General features: G+C 37.3%; 2 protein-coding genes and 1 long non-coding RNA gene across 3 annotated transcripts; 1 reads left to right on the plus strand and 2 right to left on the minus strand.

The window, feature by feature from the left end:
* Positions 1-48: 48 nt before the first annotated feature.
* On the minus strand, positions 49-2,420 carry LOC132286070 (exocyst complex component EXO70A1-like). Its single transcript, XM_059788323.1, has one exon. It carries the CDS (start codon positions 2,091-2,093, stop codon positions 312-314), a length of 1,782 nt encoding a protein of 593 aa, XP_059644306.1. The 5' UTR covers positions 2,094-2,420; the 3' UTR covers positions 49-311.
* A 587-nt stretch (positions 2,421-3,007) lies between these two features.
* LOC132281775 (exocyst complex component EXO70A1-like) lies at positions 3,008-4,756 on the plus strand. Its single transcript, XM_059783443.1, has one exon. It carries the CDS (start codon positions 3,008-3,010, stop codon positions 4,754-4,756), a length of 1,749 nt encoding a protein of 582 aa, XP_059639426.1.
* Positions 4,757-7,637: 2,881 nt separating this feature from the next.
* Positions 7,638-15,687, minus strand: LOC132284015 (uncharacterized). Its single transcript, XR_009472185.1, has 2 exons — positions 14,600-15,687; positions 7,638-7,883 (listed from the first exon to the last, which is right to left on the minus strand). It is a non-coding gene; the product is annotated as an uncharacterized LOC132284015 (long non-coding RNA).
* Between the last annotated feature and the right edge of the window lie 1,008 nt (positions 15,688-16,695).

The following is a 16,695-nucleotide window of genomic DNA, read 5'->3' on the forward strand; positions in this document are numbered from 1 at the left end:
TGATATGCAAATGCTTGAATGATATAAAACATTCATCCATAACTCTAGTATTTATAGATAAAAAAGTACATGCTCATATTATAAGAAATGAAATTAAATCAAATTTCTAAAGTATATTCTATAGCATAATCAAATCTCGCTAATATGGTAAGTCATTCCATAAATCGTGGCTATCATATCTGCTAACATCGTTCTTATGAGAATGTTTGGTGCAAATTGGGTACATTTTTTCTCTAAAGAAGAGCTTATGGGTTTGGATTGACATGGTAAGTGTTTGGACAAGGTCTCAAGCGGGCTTACATGCTAGCTTGTTACCCATTCTTGAAATTTGAGATCACAATCTTAAGGTCCTTAACCTTATACTTAATGTATTTCTCTTGTTGATTCTCGTTCCCTAAATGGCTTGTGAACCTTTTGAAAAAGGAACTGTAGGTCGGAATCAGCTTCTCTGATATGGAATGGCGAAGTTTAATTCGGATCTTTTGGTTTGGTACCACCCATTTGGCTTGATTCTGACGAACCTCTTCTACTGTAGCATTGAAGGTCTTGAACCTTTCTTTCAACACCCTCTTTGACACCTTCGAAGACCGACCCCGACTTGCATATAGTCCTTCATCTCTCAGACAATAGATGACCCTGTCCCATGTTGATCCCATATAGGCATTCATTAGTAGCTGGACTTTTTCGATCAACATCTTCAAGTAAGCGTCCCCAACCATCTTTCCCAAATCGTGGTGTTCTTTGATTTTTTCAACAATGTAGTGAACATTGTTCATCAGGAATAATTGAGCCAAAGAGGCTTCCTTGTAGCGCTTGGATATAGCCTCTAGCTTGAATTGCAAAATTTCAATGATCCAAATTAAATGGACCATCAATGGAGTACTAGTACGCCCATCAAGTTCTGAGAGTTCCATATCTAAAATTGTCATATGACCACAAATATTCCTCCCATATTCTGGCTTTGATACGACCAATTTAGTTAGCCCGCGCTTGTAGTAAGCGATCTGAGTAATATAGCTCATAACATATGTTGTTAAGGTGTCAATCCCGCCTTCGTGATCCTGAAAATGAAACTGTGCATGAAGCATGGAGTTTTCAAATTCCGGAAGAATCTGTCCTGCAGCTTTGTCAAGCAGCAACAGCATCTCAGCAGCCTCAATTGCAACAGCTTCTAATGATTTGGACCTAAAAATAATGTCCAGATCTTTCGAAAGCTGCAGCAACATTTGGTGGAGGTCTAAAATTCTGAATAGCTTCTCAGGGCGTCGTGATCTGTTGCTTGTGCAGATGCTTAATGCTTTCCCAGTCTCAAATAATTGAAATGCAGGATCCTTAACTGTTTCTGCAAAACAGTTATCATCAACAATGGCATTCCCAAGACCTCCAAACACATGCTTACAAAGTCTCTTTTCACTCGCAAAGAGAACACTAACCCAAATCTTAGCAGCTTGTATCCACCGTCTGATCTTCTCCTGCAGTTCTTCCCACTCCAAACTACGAATATCATTCATAGTTAATTTCTGGATGCCGAGTTTCCAGAGACTTGTTTCCAGGAAAGTCTTCCTTACACTCTGGTACACTTCGATGCCCTTCCCAAGAATTCCGGCCGAGTTCATTCTCTCAGCTATGCTGCGAAGATCATCCTTTTTCTCCCTATTCAACTTTACAAAATTACAGTGCTCATAGCTAGGAGCACTGTCAGTTATGGAACATGAGCTTGTTGAAGACTTACCTGGATTGGTGCCGGTTGGACAGGTGAGGCTTATCAAGATGACTCGAAATTCGTTTTCAAGTTGAGCAATATTGGAGATCTGGATAGCGCTGTTGGATTTGCTCTGACCGTCAGCAGAGATGGTTGTGGACTCTGTCTCATCCGCGGCTTGCAAATGATGATCAATTTTGGAGACGTGGCCATTAAGAACCACCTCCATGGATGATTCCGGGACAACATTTTCTGGCAGTGTCGTCGCCTGTGGCTGGTTATTTCTACAGAATTTTAAGAATTTGAAAACCATTTTAATTATCATGATTCGGATGCTAGGAATGAACTCTTTGTAATTTAAAAACTTGGAAGTCCTTGAACATACATACATGCGTGGTTGTGTGTGAAATGGAGAACGTAAGGATGGAGATAAGACCAAGTAAACTTCCCAGTAACCACGCCCCGCATTCCTTCATCCACATATTTTTTTTGTCATAACTTTAATTTCCTGGTAATAAGTGTGAATGTAGGCGAAAAAGGAAGGCAAAAGTCAAAACAATATCTTGTCATTTGGAAAAGAAAACACCAAACCAAAAAAGTCAACCATTTAGACCAATGCAGATCTTGGTAATGTTTTTTTTCAGGTAAATTGAACTTGGTAATGTTCCAAGACTGAAATGGGAGGTGGGAGAGAGAAGACGGAGGAAACTTCCTAGAAATCACACCTCAAGCTCCTTTCCACCGGTTTGGTCATTACCGTAATTTGTCTTGAAAGAACGGACAAAAAAAGTACTTTCATGACAAGCTTGGAATTAAAAAAAAAAAAAAAAGGTGTACGTGTTTTTTGCACCCCTTGCCATTACTAACCAGAGATGGCTGATGGGAAAAGTTCAAGTTGACTTCTTTTTTTAATCTCAATAGTGGTGGAAAATAAACAATTTTACACGGAGACTTGCTACAGTCTAACAAGTTTGTTTGCTTTAGTTTTTTTCAGACTACTTTCCTTCAAGTTTCTACCAAAAAAAGTCTTGTTATGAAAAGGGTGTGTAATTTCTAGGTAGTCTTCTCTGTTTCTCTTCTGTCGTTTTCTTTGCAACTTCAATTAATTTATTATCTGCTGAGAACTTAATGTGTTTGTGTGTAAATATTACATGTATTTATCATCCGTAGAAGCATTACCAGCAGAACAGAATTCAACTGCAAGTTTGGTAATACTTGCCAAAGATTTTCAAGTTCTTAAAACTTGAATTGAATTATATTACATTGTCTTGCGATTCTATTTTTGTATTCTACAATTTTAATCAGATGGTTTTCCAATTCTTAAAATTCGGCAGAAACAAGCCATGTTGTTCCTTTGAGTTGATCTTGAGTTGCGGTTCTATTGTAGCTGCAGAGGTGAAAGAAGGAATTATATTCAACGGAGATCGCTCCAAAGTTGATCAGTTTTTGCAAGCCGTGGACGAGATTCAACTATGGACAGAGTCGGCCACCATCTTAGACGACCAGATCGAAGCCAACACTATGATCCAGATCGCCATGGCTCGGCTTGAGGACGAGTTCCAGATCATCTTGATCAGCCTCCCCAGTCCAATCAGTACCAATTCACATACTGATCCCAGGTCTTCAACTTGTTCGGGTTCAACAACTGACAGTACTACTGGCTTCGACGATTTCAACTATGTAGAGTTCAGTACCAAGTTCAAGCAATCCATAGATGATCTCCGGAGCATTGCAGTGAGAATGAACTCTGCTGGACATATTGCCAAGTGTGTTAAGGTGTACCAGAATGTACGCAAGTTTTTGCTCAACACGTGTTTGCAAAGACTAGGAATCCAGAAATCGAGCATTGATGAGCTTCGTAGGATGGACTGGGAAGCATTGGAAGAGAAAGTGAGACAGTGGATACGAGCTGCAAAGATCTGTGTCACCATTCTCTATACGAGTGAGAAGAGACTCTGTGAGCATATCTTTGGAGGTCTCGGAAACGATTCAGATGAAGAATGTTTTGTTGAAATGGTTAAAGACCATGCAATTCAACTATTCAAATTTGGGGAAGCCATAAGCATCTGCCTTAGTGCTCCATCAAGGCGCCCTGAGAAGTTGTTCAAAATTTTAGATCTCCACAAAGCGTTGTTAAAATTTTTGCCTGATCTTGATGTTCTTTTTCAATTGAAATCATTAGAATGTATTCGAACTCTGGCTGCATATATAGTGCCTCTGCTTGTTGAGGTGGCAAGAGGGGTTCTACCAGAACTTGAGTATAGTGTACTTCATGAGCAGTCAAGCTTTCAGGAACAAAGAGGTAGAATTAGCAACTTGACAACATATGTCATGGCTTATGTTACTCGGATCTCTTCATACAAGGAAACACTAACTGAATTGATCATATCAAAGCCATCAAAGCAAGAAGACATTAGGAATTCAAGTGATCGGACAATTCCGGATATGAAATTGTATGAACTTGAGGGGCGAACTCCATTGGTGGTCCATTTGATTTACATCATTGAAATTTTACAGTACAAATTGGACGGTAAATCCAAGTGCTACAAGGATGCCTCGTTAGCTCAATTATTCATGATGAACAATGTTCAGTACATTGTTCAAAAGGTCCAAGAGGACTCAAAATTGGGTGACATGATTGGCAACAATTACTTGGAGAAGTTGACCGAAAATGTCAGGCTACTGATGGCTGGCTATCTCAAATCAACATGGGTTAGTGTCACCTCTTGTCTGAGGGAAGAGGGATTGTATGTAAGCCGGAGTCTTTTTTCTGGGGTGTCAAAGAGTGCGTTGAAAGATAGGTTGAAAACCTTCAATGCTACATTTGAAGAGGTTCGTCAGACTCAAGCAAGATGGGTGGTACCAAACGTGCAACTTCGTAAGAAGCTTCGCCTTTCAATACTGGACGAGCTCATTCCGCCCTACAACTCCTTCATCAAGCTGTTCAAGAGCCATATTGGGAGTGAAAATCACCAACAGAAATACATTAGGTACTCAGTTGAGGACCTCAAGACCTCGGTGTCTAATTTCTTTGTGGGCATTGTGGAGGTTTAAATCTGATCCTCAACTTAAGAATATTAGGAACCAACTTCTCTTGAGTTTTTCAGCTGTTAAACTGCTAAAACTACTAGGATTTTAGATTATTCATGAGAAACTTTATCTTTAGGTATATCTATTTTATTTATTTATTTCAATCTTTCTTTGTTCAATTTGTCATCATTCATGTCAAATGTAGCACATAAAACTCCATCCTCATAAAATACTTATATATAAAGGTGAATATTACAAATCGGTCATTTCCTTCTTATGAGAAGGCTTGGTGCAAATTGGGTACGTTTTTGCCCTAAAGCAGAGCTTATGGGTTTGTATTAGCATTGCAGGTGTTCGGACATGGTCTCATGCAGGAATGATTGCGTGTTACCATTGAGATTGCAATCTTAAGGTCCCCAGTCGTTACTTGATGTATTTCTCTTGTTGATTCTCGTTCCCTAAATAGGGATTGAAGCGCTGAAGCTGTAGGCTGGAATCAGCTTCTCTGCCATGGAATGGCGCTTGGTTCGGATCTTTTGGTTGGTACCCCCATTTGGCTTGAGTCTGATGAACCTCTTCTAACGTAGCATCGAAGGTCTTGGACCTCTCTCTTAATGCACTCTTCGAGACTGTCAAAGAAAGACCCTGAAAAGTCACATATGGTCCTCCATTTCTCAGACGACAGAGAACCCTCTCCCATCTTGATCCCATATGGGCATTCATTAGCAGCTGCACATTTTCGATCAACATCTTTAGATAATCCTCCCTAATCATCACTCCCAATTCCCAAATCCAGGGCCTCTTTGATTTTTTCAACAACGTAGTAAACTTTGTTCATCATGAATAATTGGGCCAAAGAGGTTTCCATGTAGCGCTTGGATTTAGCCTCCATTTTGAATTGTAAAATTTCAGTGATCCAGATTAAATGGACCTCCAATGGAGTACCAGTACTAGTACGCCCAGCTAGTTGTGCGGGTTTCATATATAGAATTGTCATATGATAGCCACAAATAAAATTGCTCCTGTATTCTGGCTTTGATACGATCAATTTAGTCCACGCTAGTAGTAAGCAATCCGAGTAATATAAGCTTATAACATGTGTTGTTAAGATGTCAATTGACTCGATCCCACCTGCATGATACTGAAAATGAGACTGCGCATGAAGGTATCTGTTGACACCCATTTTGGTAATTAGGTTTGGATTCTAATTGGAGACGTCAAAGGGAACTCGAATAAGTTTAACTCAAAACTCTCATTTTCTTTCGAAGATTCAATCTTTATACATTAAAAAGATCTAGTGACATAATAGGTACCATGAACAGTGACATGATGGTATGGGCCAAGAGTATATGGCCTGATAAATGATGAAGGCTTGGGCTGCACAAACATTGGGTCGTGAAGGATATTTGAGTCATGGTTTATGGTTGGGCAAAAGTTGGTTTGGTTTAGTAATTCATGGCCTGATAAATGATGAAGGCTTGGGCTGCACAAACATTGGGTCGTGAAGGATATTTGAGTCATGGTTTATGGTTGGGCTAAAGTTGGTTTGATTTAGAAATTCAGCTGAAATAAAGTTTACTAGTGTTATACATGAACAAGGATTATAAGTAAAGGAACAGTAACGTGGCAGGTTTCACACAGAGTAAAGCTACAAGCAAAAGCGCTACAGATCAGATAGACTATTTTTGAAATACTTTTTGAACTCTACGTTAGTTAAGAATTAATGATTATCTAGGAACTTTAGTTTGATTTTAAATTCAGTGATGAGATAGAGTTTATTGTAATTAGAATGCTAATTGGTAGGAATCTGTTTACAATATTTTCTATAAATAAACAAAGAGGCATGTTGTATTAGAGGTTCAGCACCCTCAGAATCCTTATTATTATTTGTTTGCTTCTTCAAACATTTCTAAGAATAGCATCCTTACTATTTCTTCTTCATCTCTATCTCTCTATCTCAATCTCTCAGTATCTCTCTTTCTCTCTTGTGATGCCTCTGTATTTATTGTGTGTGTGTAGTGTAATATAAAAGTAAAAGAAAAATAATTTAATGGTGGGGCCCACAAGGCACTTTAGAAAAGGGTTAAGACCATAAAGTTGGTCTCATTTTCCTGATTCCCTTTCTCTCTCTTCGTGCATCTCTCTCTCAACTCGTAAGCTCATTTTTCTCTTATTTTTTGGTTTCAACTTTGAGGTTAGATTTCTCACTCATTTCTTGTTGGAATTAGGTTCCGTTTGAGGCAAAACGAAGCTCGTGTCAAGCTCTATACATCCATACCATCAATTTCCAGTTTTGAGTCTTCCTTGGAGCTCGAATTTGAGGACCCATTTTCTAAGGTTTTGGTGCAATCTTGAGGTAGGGGCCCTTAATTCATGAAATCTTGTACCTTAGTGAGTTAATTGCCTCTAATTGTTGTTTAATTTGATTAGTTGTTTAAAATCTAGAGAATTGTTGATATGTATGCATATATGTCAGTTGTGTGACTATATTTGTTGATGGTTCTATGTGAAGCATGTTTAGGACTTGATTATATATGTTCATTGTGCTAGAACTTGTTATGTATAAGCATGTTATGACCTTCTTGATTATTCTTGCGAATTATGCCAAGTTGCTTAAATTGGATAAAGTATGGAATGATGAACTTGTGTATGTCATTGAGGTATTCATGCATTAACATTGGGCAGGAAAAGGGAAAGAATTGATTTACTTCAAAAGGGGGAAATTTCGGGAAAGTGTTTGTAACGACCCTAGCTGATGCCAAGAATTTTACAAAAAATTCAGCATAACCTCCCCTAAAAATAGGCCTATCACAACCTGTTTAATTGCATTTTTAACCTGTCATGGCTCAAATTCCGAATTCACGGCAATAGTAGATGCTGATACACAATTAAATGACTTCAATAATACTTCAAACTAGTATTACTCTCCCCATTCATCAATAAGGTTTACATGTTATCAAATTCACATCCAAAATATCATCAAATACCTTAATTACATTACATGACAAAGTTTTTGCAAAATATACATATACACCTTCACAATTTTAGTGCTTTGCAAAAATAATGGGAGATATACAAAAGACACAAAAGTGAGCTTCTAGTATCGCTCAAGCTTGAGGTGGGTTGTCGTCCACCGGTTCTTTTCCAAGACCTGAAAAAAATGTATAAATAGTAGGGTGAGCTATATGCTCAGTAGGTGACACTTAAGACACAAATCTTGTGTTCTTGTGAATTCAAGCAAAGCATAGGCCAATGGGAGATAGGGATCATACAACGTAGGGGATCAAATACAACATACAAGTCAATTCCAAGTATAATCAATGCAATGCAATGAAATGAAATGCAATGCATGTCCATAACACTCCCCGTTTTCATTCTCAAAACCATCACTTTCAAACGTTAATACAGCCCACCCTTTGGTAACCCCGCCGCGACACGAGAGGAGGATTGGCTAGTGTCTGATCGGTTGATCAACTAACATCAACCTTCGCAATAGCACGAATCATTGTAAAATAGGGCTATTAGTCGGGTAAGTCGAACCACTGGGACTGCGCTAATCTATGGCAACCTAAGTGTCTAGAGTCATTTTAGAGTGATAAGGGGTGTTCATAGAGGGTTTGTTTTGTTTATCACTAAAACTTAGAACTTAGAATGCATAAAATAGTAATGTGCTAGGAAGTAAAGAGATATAATACAAGTAGAGAAGCCTAAGGAAATGAATCCGCTCCATCCCTAAACACATGCTAGATTAGAGCTAAATTGGGGAAACAACATAAATATGTGACCATGGAATGCTACAACCAAAATTGCTACATTCCTTCAAGAAATTCATGAAATCAATGGCAAGTATAACCTATCAAAGATGCACATGTTTGAACTACCTAAACTAGTGTGTAGCCTTGGACATGCTTACTAAGTTAGAGATTATCAAGCCTTTAATCACATGATAGGAGCACATGAAGTCAAGAGTCAAGACTAGTCCATCAAAGGAGGGTCCTAAGTTATGGAATATCAAGATTCTCATACAACATGCCAAGAAACCCATTTCACAATCTCATTTCCAATGTCACTATAGAAATGCAAGGCATACAATCATGAGAAAATATGATCTAAGATAAGATAATACATTCATCATAATCATTTATAAGAAATTAGGTTCATTACATCAAGTGTAACTCTAGATTGTGAAATAATCACATATATACATCATTTTCCCCAAAATAAACTAAGGCTAGAACATGCTTACTAGAGAGGGCTTCATCACCTCCCTAGAAGAGGGTTTAGTTACCCATGGTGGCCCTAGATTGAAGAAGAAGCTTGATCCTCATCTCCATTTTCGTGCACCCTCCTTGAAGCTTCAAGAACTCCTCCTTCTTGCTCTCTTCTCTCTCCTCTATCTTGTAAAAAAATGAAGCTTAATCTCAATGTGTGGCTCTCCCCTCTTTATCTAGATAAGAAATCCACCCAAAAAGCCCTCTCTCTCCTCCAAGAAACATCCCCAACCAACTCATAAAGGAGAGCTTCCAAAGTAGGTAAAATCTGAGCACAAGTGGGCCGAGTCGTGTAGAATTCTGCCCTAATTTCGAGTGCTCGAAATAGGGCCTCGAGCACTCGAAAATTAGGCAGAATGCCCTATGCTTGGTTTGCTCCGCCCGGACCTACTTTGGTAAAATGGCCATAACTTTGCGCTCCGAACTCTGAATGATGAACCGTTTGAAGATTTAGAAAGCTGATTCAGAGCTCTAAAAACTTTATGTTTTGGTGGAGATCCAAATCTCAAGGATGGTTGGTCGAAAATAAAGATCAAGGCAGAATTTCATTGCTGCCAGGCAGTTCTGCGCACCTCTGGTAAAAATGCCATAACTTTCTGCTCCGAGCTCCGAATGACAAACCGTTTGAAGATTTAGAAAGCTAATTCAGAGCTCTAAATCTTTCATGTTATGATGGAAGTCCAGTTCTCGAGCTTTCTGGGTCAAAATGGCGAGCAAAGTCCTCACTCCACTGCTGATCTTGTGAAGCAATCTGCCCTAATTTCGAGCACTCGAAATAAGGCCTCGAGCACTCGAAAATTGGCCAGAATGCCCTATGCTTGGTTTGCTCCGCCCGGACCTACTTTGGTAAAATGGCCATAACTTTGCACTCCGAACTCCAAATGATGAACCGTTTGAAGATTTGGAAAGCTAATTCAGAGCTCTAAAAACTTCATGTTTTGGTGGAGATCCAATTCTCAAGGATGGTTGGTCGAAATTGAAGAGTAAGGCAGAAATTCATTGCTGCCGGGCAGTTCTGAGCACCTATGATAAGAAGATCATAACTCTCTGCTCCAAACTCCAAATGACAAACTGCTTGAAGATTTGGAAAGCTGATTCAGAGCTCTAAATGTGTCATCTTATGAGGGAAGTCCAGTTCTCAAGTTTTCAAGGTCAAAATGGCGAGCAAAGTTCAGGTTCCACTGCTGCCAGAAATTCAGCATTGTGACCTTTGATGTTCAAAACTCCACAAAGCATCCTTCTTGCTTCTTTTTGGCCAATGAACCTGAAAATATGCAAAAACGTGCATATGAAGGTAATCTACATAATTAAACAAACAATGGACTTAAATAATGCAATTAAGGGCGCTTGAATATGCAATATTCGGCGCTTATCAGTGTCCTTGACCCTTGGTAACCCCGCGGCGTCATTATGGGGCCCAGCTAGCTCAACCACACTAGAGCGACTACCTAGTTGTGATAACCCCTAATTTTGGAACACGGATTGATCAAGTCCGCGCACAAAATCAAGGGATATCAAAACAATTTAACTATTTAACAAGCACAGAATACAAAGATGAATAATAAAGAATAAATAAACCGCTGAAGAAAAATAATAAATAAATATTACTTAATGATTCTCCAACAATTACAATTCGGAAATCCCATAACTCAAGGACCCCTTAAACATTATCCAATAATCCAATACTATTTAAAAGTACACAAGATGAATAGACGAATGACAGTCTCCCAGCTGCGGATCCTCAACCTCGAGACTGGAACCTCTAATAACCTGAAAAATAAATCGTGGGTTAAACCCTATGAGCAAGTTCACTCTACCAGGCCTCTGAAAACCAATAAGCAGATCATCTCTGATCAAAACCAAACCTAATAAAGTTTTAACTTTAATAAAGCAAGATATACATGTCTATATATAATTATATATACTATACTAATCACATCCATTAATAGGTTTATTAAATTTCCATACCTATTAAATAATTATTAAAATAATATTCATACCTAGACCAATCTACCATTTCATTTTATAAAAACTCCTTTGACCTTAATCCCATCCTAGTCAGTTGTTTAATCATTTAAACAACAAATTATAATAAAGGAAATACTCTATTTAATCCCAACCCGATAATGATTTTAATTGTTTAAATCACATATCCAAAATCCAAGTTTTGACAAATCATCCACGTCTTCCTCAATATTATTTTATTAATATAAAATAATACACTAACCAGTAAGTAATAAACTATTCTCATTTAAGAATATCTAACCTTAATCCAATCCATACATACGACAACCATAGATGATATTTTAATCATCTAACACATAACAACGTAATTATGCTTTGGCAAATCAACCATGCCATTGTAAATATTTTTATTTATATATTGGCAATTCAACCATGCCTCCATAAGTATATTTATTTATACATTGGCAATTCAACCATGCCTCCGTGTATGTATATTTATACATTGGCAATTCAACCATGCCTCCACAGGTATATTTATTCATACATTTAATTAGCAATTCATTCATACTTTCCATATATGTATTCTATTCATACAAATATTTAGGTAATATATTTAATCATTTGACAATTCATCCATGCCCATACTTTAACCATGAATTAACTTTAAAATTAACAATACGCTAAATCATACATAGCCATCACATGCATATTATACGCATATCATTAATTTAACAACCAGCCTATTAAGATATGCCAAATAAGAATGATAATATTAATCATCTTAAATGATTTATATATATATATACCTACACATATGTTATTTAATGTATATATGTGTTTAACACCTTCTTTAATAATCCTTGATTATTTAAAATCAATATACATACATACATATATATATATATATATATATATATATATATATATATATATATATATATATTCATCCTTCCATACAATTCATAGACAAATTAAACTATATATACACAGACAAATTAAACTATATATACACATATATAAATAATTATATATATATATATATATATATATATATATACACACTTCCTTCCATAACAAATTATTAATTTATTATTTTTACACAAATTAGTGCAACTAAATATGTCAGAAATAGTTTCCTTTAAATACTCCATATTGGTTTAAATAGTTTTCCGACACTTTCTCACTAAAACATAAATATCTCCTAGTAGGATGGGAATCTGATAATGAAATTGGTACCATTGGAAAGAAGACGAAAAATCCTTGAATTTGAGCTCAAGAATGACCCAATTTCGATTTAAAATGACTAAGTTATGACCGTTTTAATTTCTAGTGTCGAATTAGGCCAACATAGTTTCCCACGCGCGCCCACGTGCTTACTATGCACTTGCACGCGCTGGATTCAAGCCTCCTTGTGTGCTGGTATTGGCTAAGCTCTTTCAGCTACCGTGAGCTCACCACACTGAATCCATCACTTCCTTTATGCCGCATCCAATGGTCATAAATGAGTGCGCAAATGAACACGCTCACACTAGATTATTTTCTATTAACTATAATAGATCTAAGGTCCAGATCAGCGAGTGCACCATCTTCTCATGGTCTGCAATACACCAAATAATCCCATAGTTGCTCAGACCACTTCTATGGTCCAGATACACATGCGCACCAAAGTTTTATGCGCCGCGATGCACCATATCAATTCACATAGTTTAATTAATCAAATGGCCCTAATTGGCGTATACACCCTATTATCTTACACCGCGCCGCACTGGATCAATTCTTTATTGTGCCGCCGCTCCACATGCGCCAGTTACCTAGTATATATATATATATATATATATATATATATATATATATATATATCCTAACAAATAATAGGAAAATAAATCCTAATAAATTCCTAAAAATATCAGAAAAATTCCAGAAAATTACAGAACAATTCTAGAAAATAAAGAAACCATAATTAACTCTCTTGGGTCACAAATCCACCTATAGATTGATTTTAAAATATACATAACACCTATATATATCAATTAAAATCCAATAATCTAAAAATCAAATATAATAGTTTATACTTTTTAATTATTCCGATCTAACCATAATTTTTAAACAAATAAATTTAATTAAAGCCTTGATACTCAAGGTGAAATCCTTATGAGTTCTAAGAGGAAAGTTAGAGAAAACTCGCCTGAAGGTTTCGAAACGAAACCGACGCTTTAAGCTTTAATTATCTCTTCCAATTCCGACGTCCTCCTTTTCAGATCCGACCTCCTCCTTGTCAGCCCTTCTTCTTCCTCTCTCTCTGTCTGTTTTATTTTTCTAACGTGTAAAACCTTTAACCCTAAAGCCTTATGTGTATTTTTATACACCTTAAATTCCAAATCCTATTCCAACTAGTATTATGAATTAAAATAATAATCTTTAAATAATTTATATCTATAAACATATATATATATAAATATATATTCCTTCCATAATTAACTCATTAGTTAATTAAATCATATATACTTATAAATATCAATAAATATATATCTATATATATATCTTTCCATAACAATTATTAATTAATTATATTTATATATAATTATATATATATATATATATATATATATAATTGATACAAAAGTGATCATTTAAATAATTAAATAACCACGGACCTTCATTAATTAACCCAATAAGGTTTCATACAAGCCCAAGACCACATCTTTTGGTCCAACTTTCCTTAAGCCCAATCCAATTAATTTAAATAAATAAGATAATTAATTAAATACAGAAATTAAAATAACTAATTACATGAAGCACATAAACAAACAAGAATTTACAACTAAGTCATATAATACCAATAAAATCAACACACCAATAATTCAATCAATAATCAACCACACAAACAATCAATCATCATACATAATCACGAAATATAACTTAATTAAAATAAGATAATTAATCTAGCACTCAATAAAATAAAATAAATCATTGAAAAATAAAATAAAATAATTAATCCTAATTAATAAATCTTTTAAAATTATCGGGGTATTACACTAGTCCCCTCTAGGCTATATTAACCTCCAGCCCGTTGGTAGCCCCGCAGCAATCGGGTTTATCAAAACCATTTCACAAAAACTATCATCTCCCAAAAATTCCTCATTTTCATTTCAAGACAAATTCTCCCATTTCATGCATCCCAATGACATGTCCAAGAATGTACATATAATCTCAATATCATGACAATGTGAAATTTTGGCACAATACAATTAAGCATGGTCTCATACATCACTTTCAGCAAGTTTACACATGGTGGACATAAACTCAACACATAGGCAAGCTTTTCACATAATACATCACATGTGCATAAACATACATTTCTCTAAACAACATTAAAATAATCATTAACACAATTAATCCCCAAGTAAAGCATGTTAGCACATAAAAGAGGTGTAATTCACAAAAAACACCACAAAGCCATCATCTATACATACTTTTCACATAGATAAGTCATAACCCTAAGACATGAATTTTTTCTAAACATCACTTACACCTCATTGAAGCAATTAATTCTCAAATTTAGCATGTCTAGCACAACAAAAGAGCATAACTCACAATGGAACAAGAAGAGAGTGGATTAAGATGCCCCTACCTCAAGATTGCACCAAAACCCTAGAAAATGGGTCCTCAAATTCGAGCTCCAAGGAAGGTAGCAAAACTGGAATTGCTGGTACTAGAACGTAGAGCTCGTCACACTCGTCGTTTTGCCTCAAACGGCACCTAAATCCGGCAAGGATTGAGAGAGTAATCAAGGGTTAAAGCTTGAAGTGAAAAAAAAAGAAAAAAGGAAAAGAGAAGGAGCCGAGAGCAGCAGTCGGGAGAAAGAGAGAGAAAAAGAATAGAGACTAACTTGGTCTCTTAATTCATTTAAAAGGGACGTGGGCCCCACCTCTCTTTTTTTAATTTCTTTTTCTCTTTCTTTTTTTTTTTTTCTTTTAATACACACTGCACACACAGGCATATATATATAAAGGCACAAACATTACACTCTCCCCTACTTTAAAAGATTTCGTCCCCGAAATCAAGACATACCTGAGGAAGAAAACAACTATAGATACTTGGAACGAACCTCCTGTTCAAGCTCCCAAGTAGCTTCCTCGACTCCGTGGTGTCTCCAAAGGACTTTCACCATTGGTATCGTCTTGTTCCTCAACACCATCTGCTGAGTGTCAAGGATCTGAACTGGTCCTTCCTCGTAGGAAACATCCTCATCAATATCCACATCTACCCAACTCAAAATGTGAGATAGATCCGGTTCGTACTTCCGTAACATCGATACATGGAAAATATTGTGGACCCTATCCAACTGTGGTGGCAAAGCAAGCCTGTAGGCAACCTCTCCTACTCAGTCCAAAATCTCAAACGGTCCAATAAATCGTGGCGACAACTTGCCACTTTTTCCAAATCTCATCAATCCCTTCCGTGGAGAAACCCGTAGAAAAACGTGGTCTCCCACCTTAAAGGATAACGGTCGTCTCCGCTTATCCGCATAGCTCTTCTGTCGGCTCTGAGCTGTAAGTAACCTCTGTCTTATCAACTTAATCTTCTCAGTAGTCTAGAGTATAATGTCGGGTCCTAAGGCGGCTGTCTCACCTACCTCAGTCCAACAAACAGGAGACCTACAAGGTCTACCATACAACGCCTCAAATAGAGCCATCTGGATGCTCGCCTGATAACTGTTGTTGTAGGCAAACTCAATAAGTAGAAGGTGATCCTCCTAACTACCTCCCAAATCAAGCACACATGCCCGAAGCATGTCCTCCAAAATTTGGATAGTATGCTCCGACTAACCGTCTATCTGTGGATGGAATGCCGTACTAAGATGCAACGTTGAACCAAACGCTGCTTGAAGTCCTTCCCAGAACTTCGAAGTGAACTTAGCATCCCTATCTGAAACAATGGTTACTGGAACTCCATGCAACCTTACAATCTCCTTCACACAAAGAACACCAAGCTTCTCTGCATCATCTGTTGCCTTAATAGGCAAAAAGTGAGCCGCCTTGGTCAATCTGTCAATGATGACCCATACGGCCTCATTGCCCCTCCTTGACCTTGGAAAACCTGTCACAAAATCCATAGCAATATGCTCCCATTTCCATTGGGTAATGGTTGCAACAAACCTACTGGCCTCTGATGCTCGGCCTTCACCTGCTGACAGGTAAGGCATCTAGCCACAAATTGTGCAACATCATTCTTCATCCCACTTCACCAATACTGACGTCTCAAATTGTGATACATTTTAGTACCACCTGGATGAACTGCAAAACGAGAAGTGTGAAACTCCCGTAGGACATCCTCACGACATACTGTGGGAACCACCAACAAACCCCTGAACCGTAGACCCCCATCTACATGCAAGACCCAATCTTTCACTGTCTCACCACTAGAAATCAAAGCGTGGATGGCATCTAAGTCTGGATCCTGTCTCTGTGACTCAATCACTCGTATAACAAGAGTAGGCTGAGCCACAAGACTAAATAAGAATGCCGACACACTGTAACCATCATCATCAAAACACTGTAATCCCATCTCTGCCAGATCTTTAAGCATCTTCCACTTCCGAATAGCTAAACTGGCCAAAGTTCCACGAGATTTTCGGCTTAAGGCATCAGCTACAACATTTGCCTTGCCCGGATGATACTGCAAATCAAAGTTGTAATCTTCCAAGTACTCAACCCATCGTCTCTG

Source organism: Cornus florida, unplaced genomic scaffold (assembly GCF_030987335.1).
Source record: "Cornus florida cultivar Cherokee Brave unplaced genomic scaffold, ASM3098733v1 CherokeeBrave_3.0.0_Hap2_Chr11, whole genome shotgun sequence".
Classification (NCBI taxonomy): Eukaryota; Viridiplantae; Streptophyta; class Magnoliopsida; order Cornales; family Cornaceae; genus Cornus; species Cornus florida.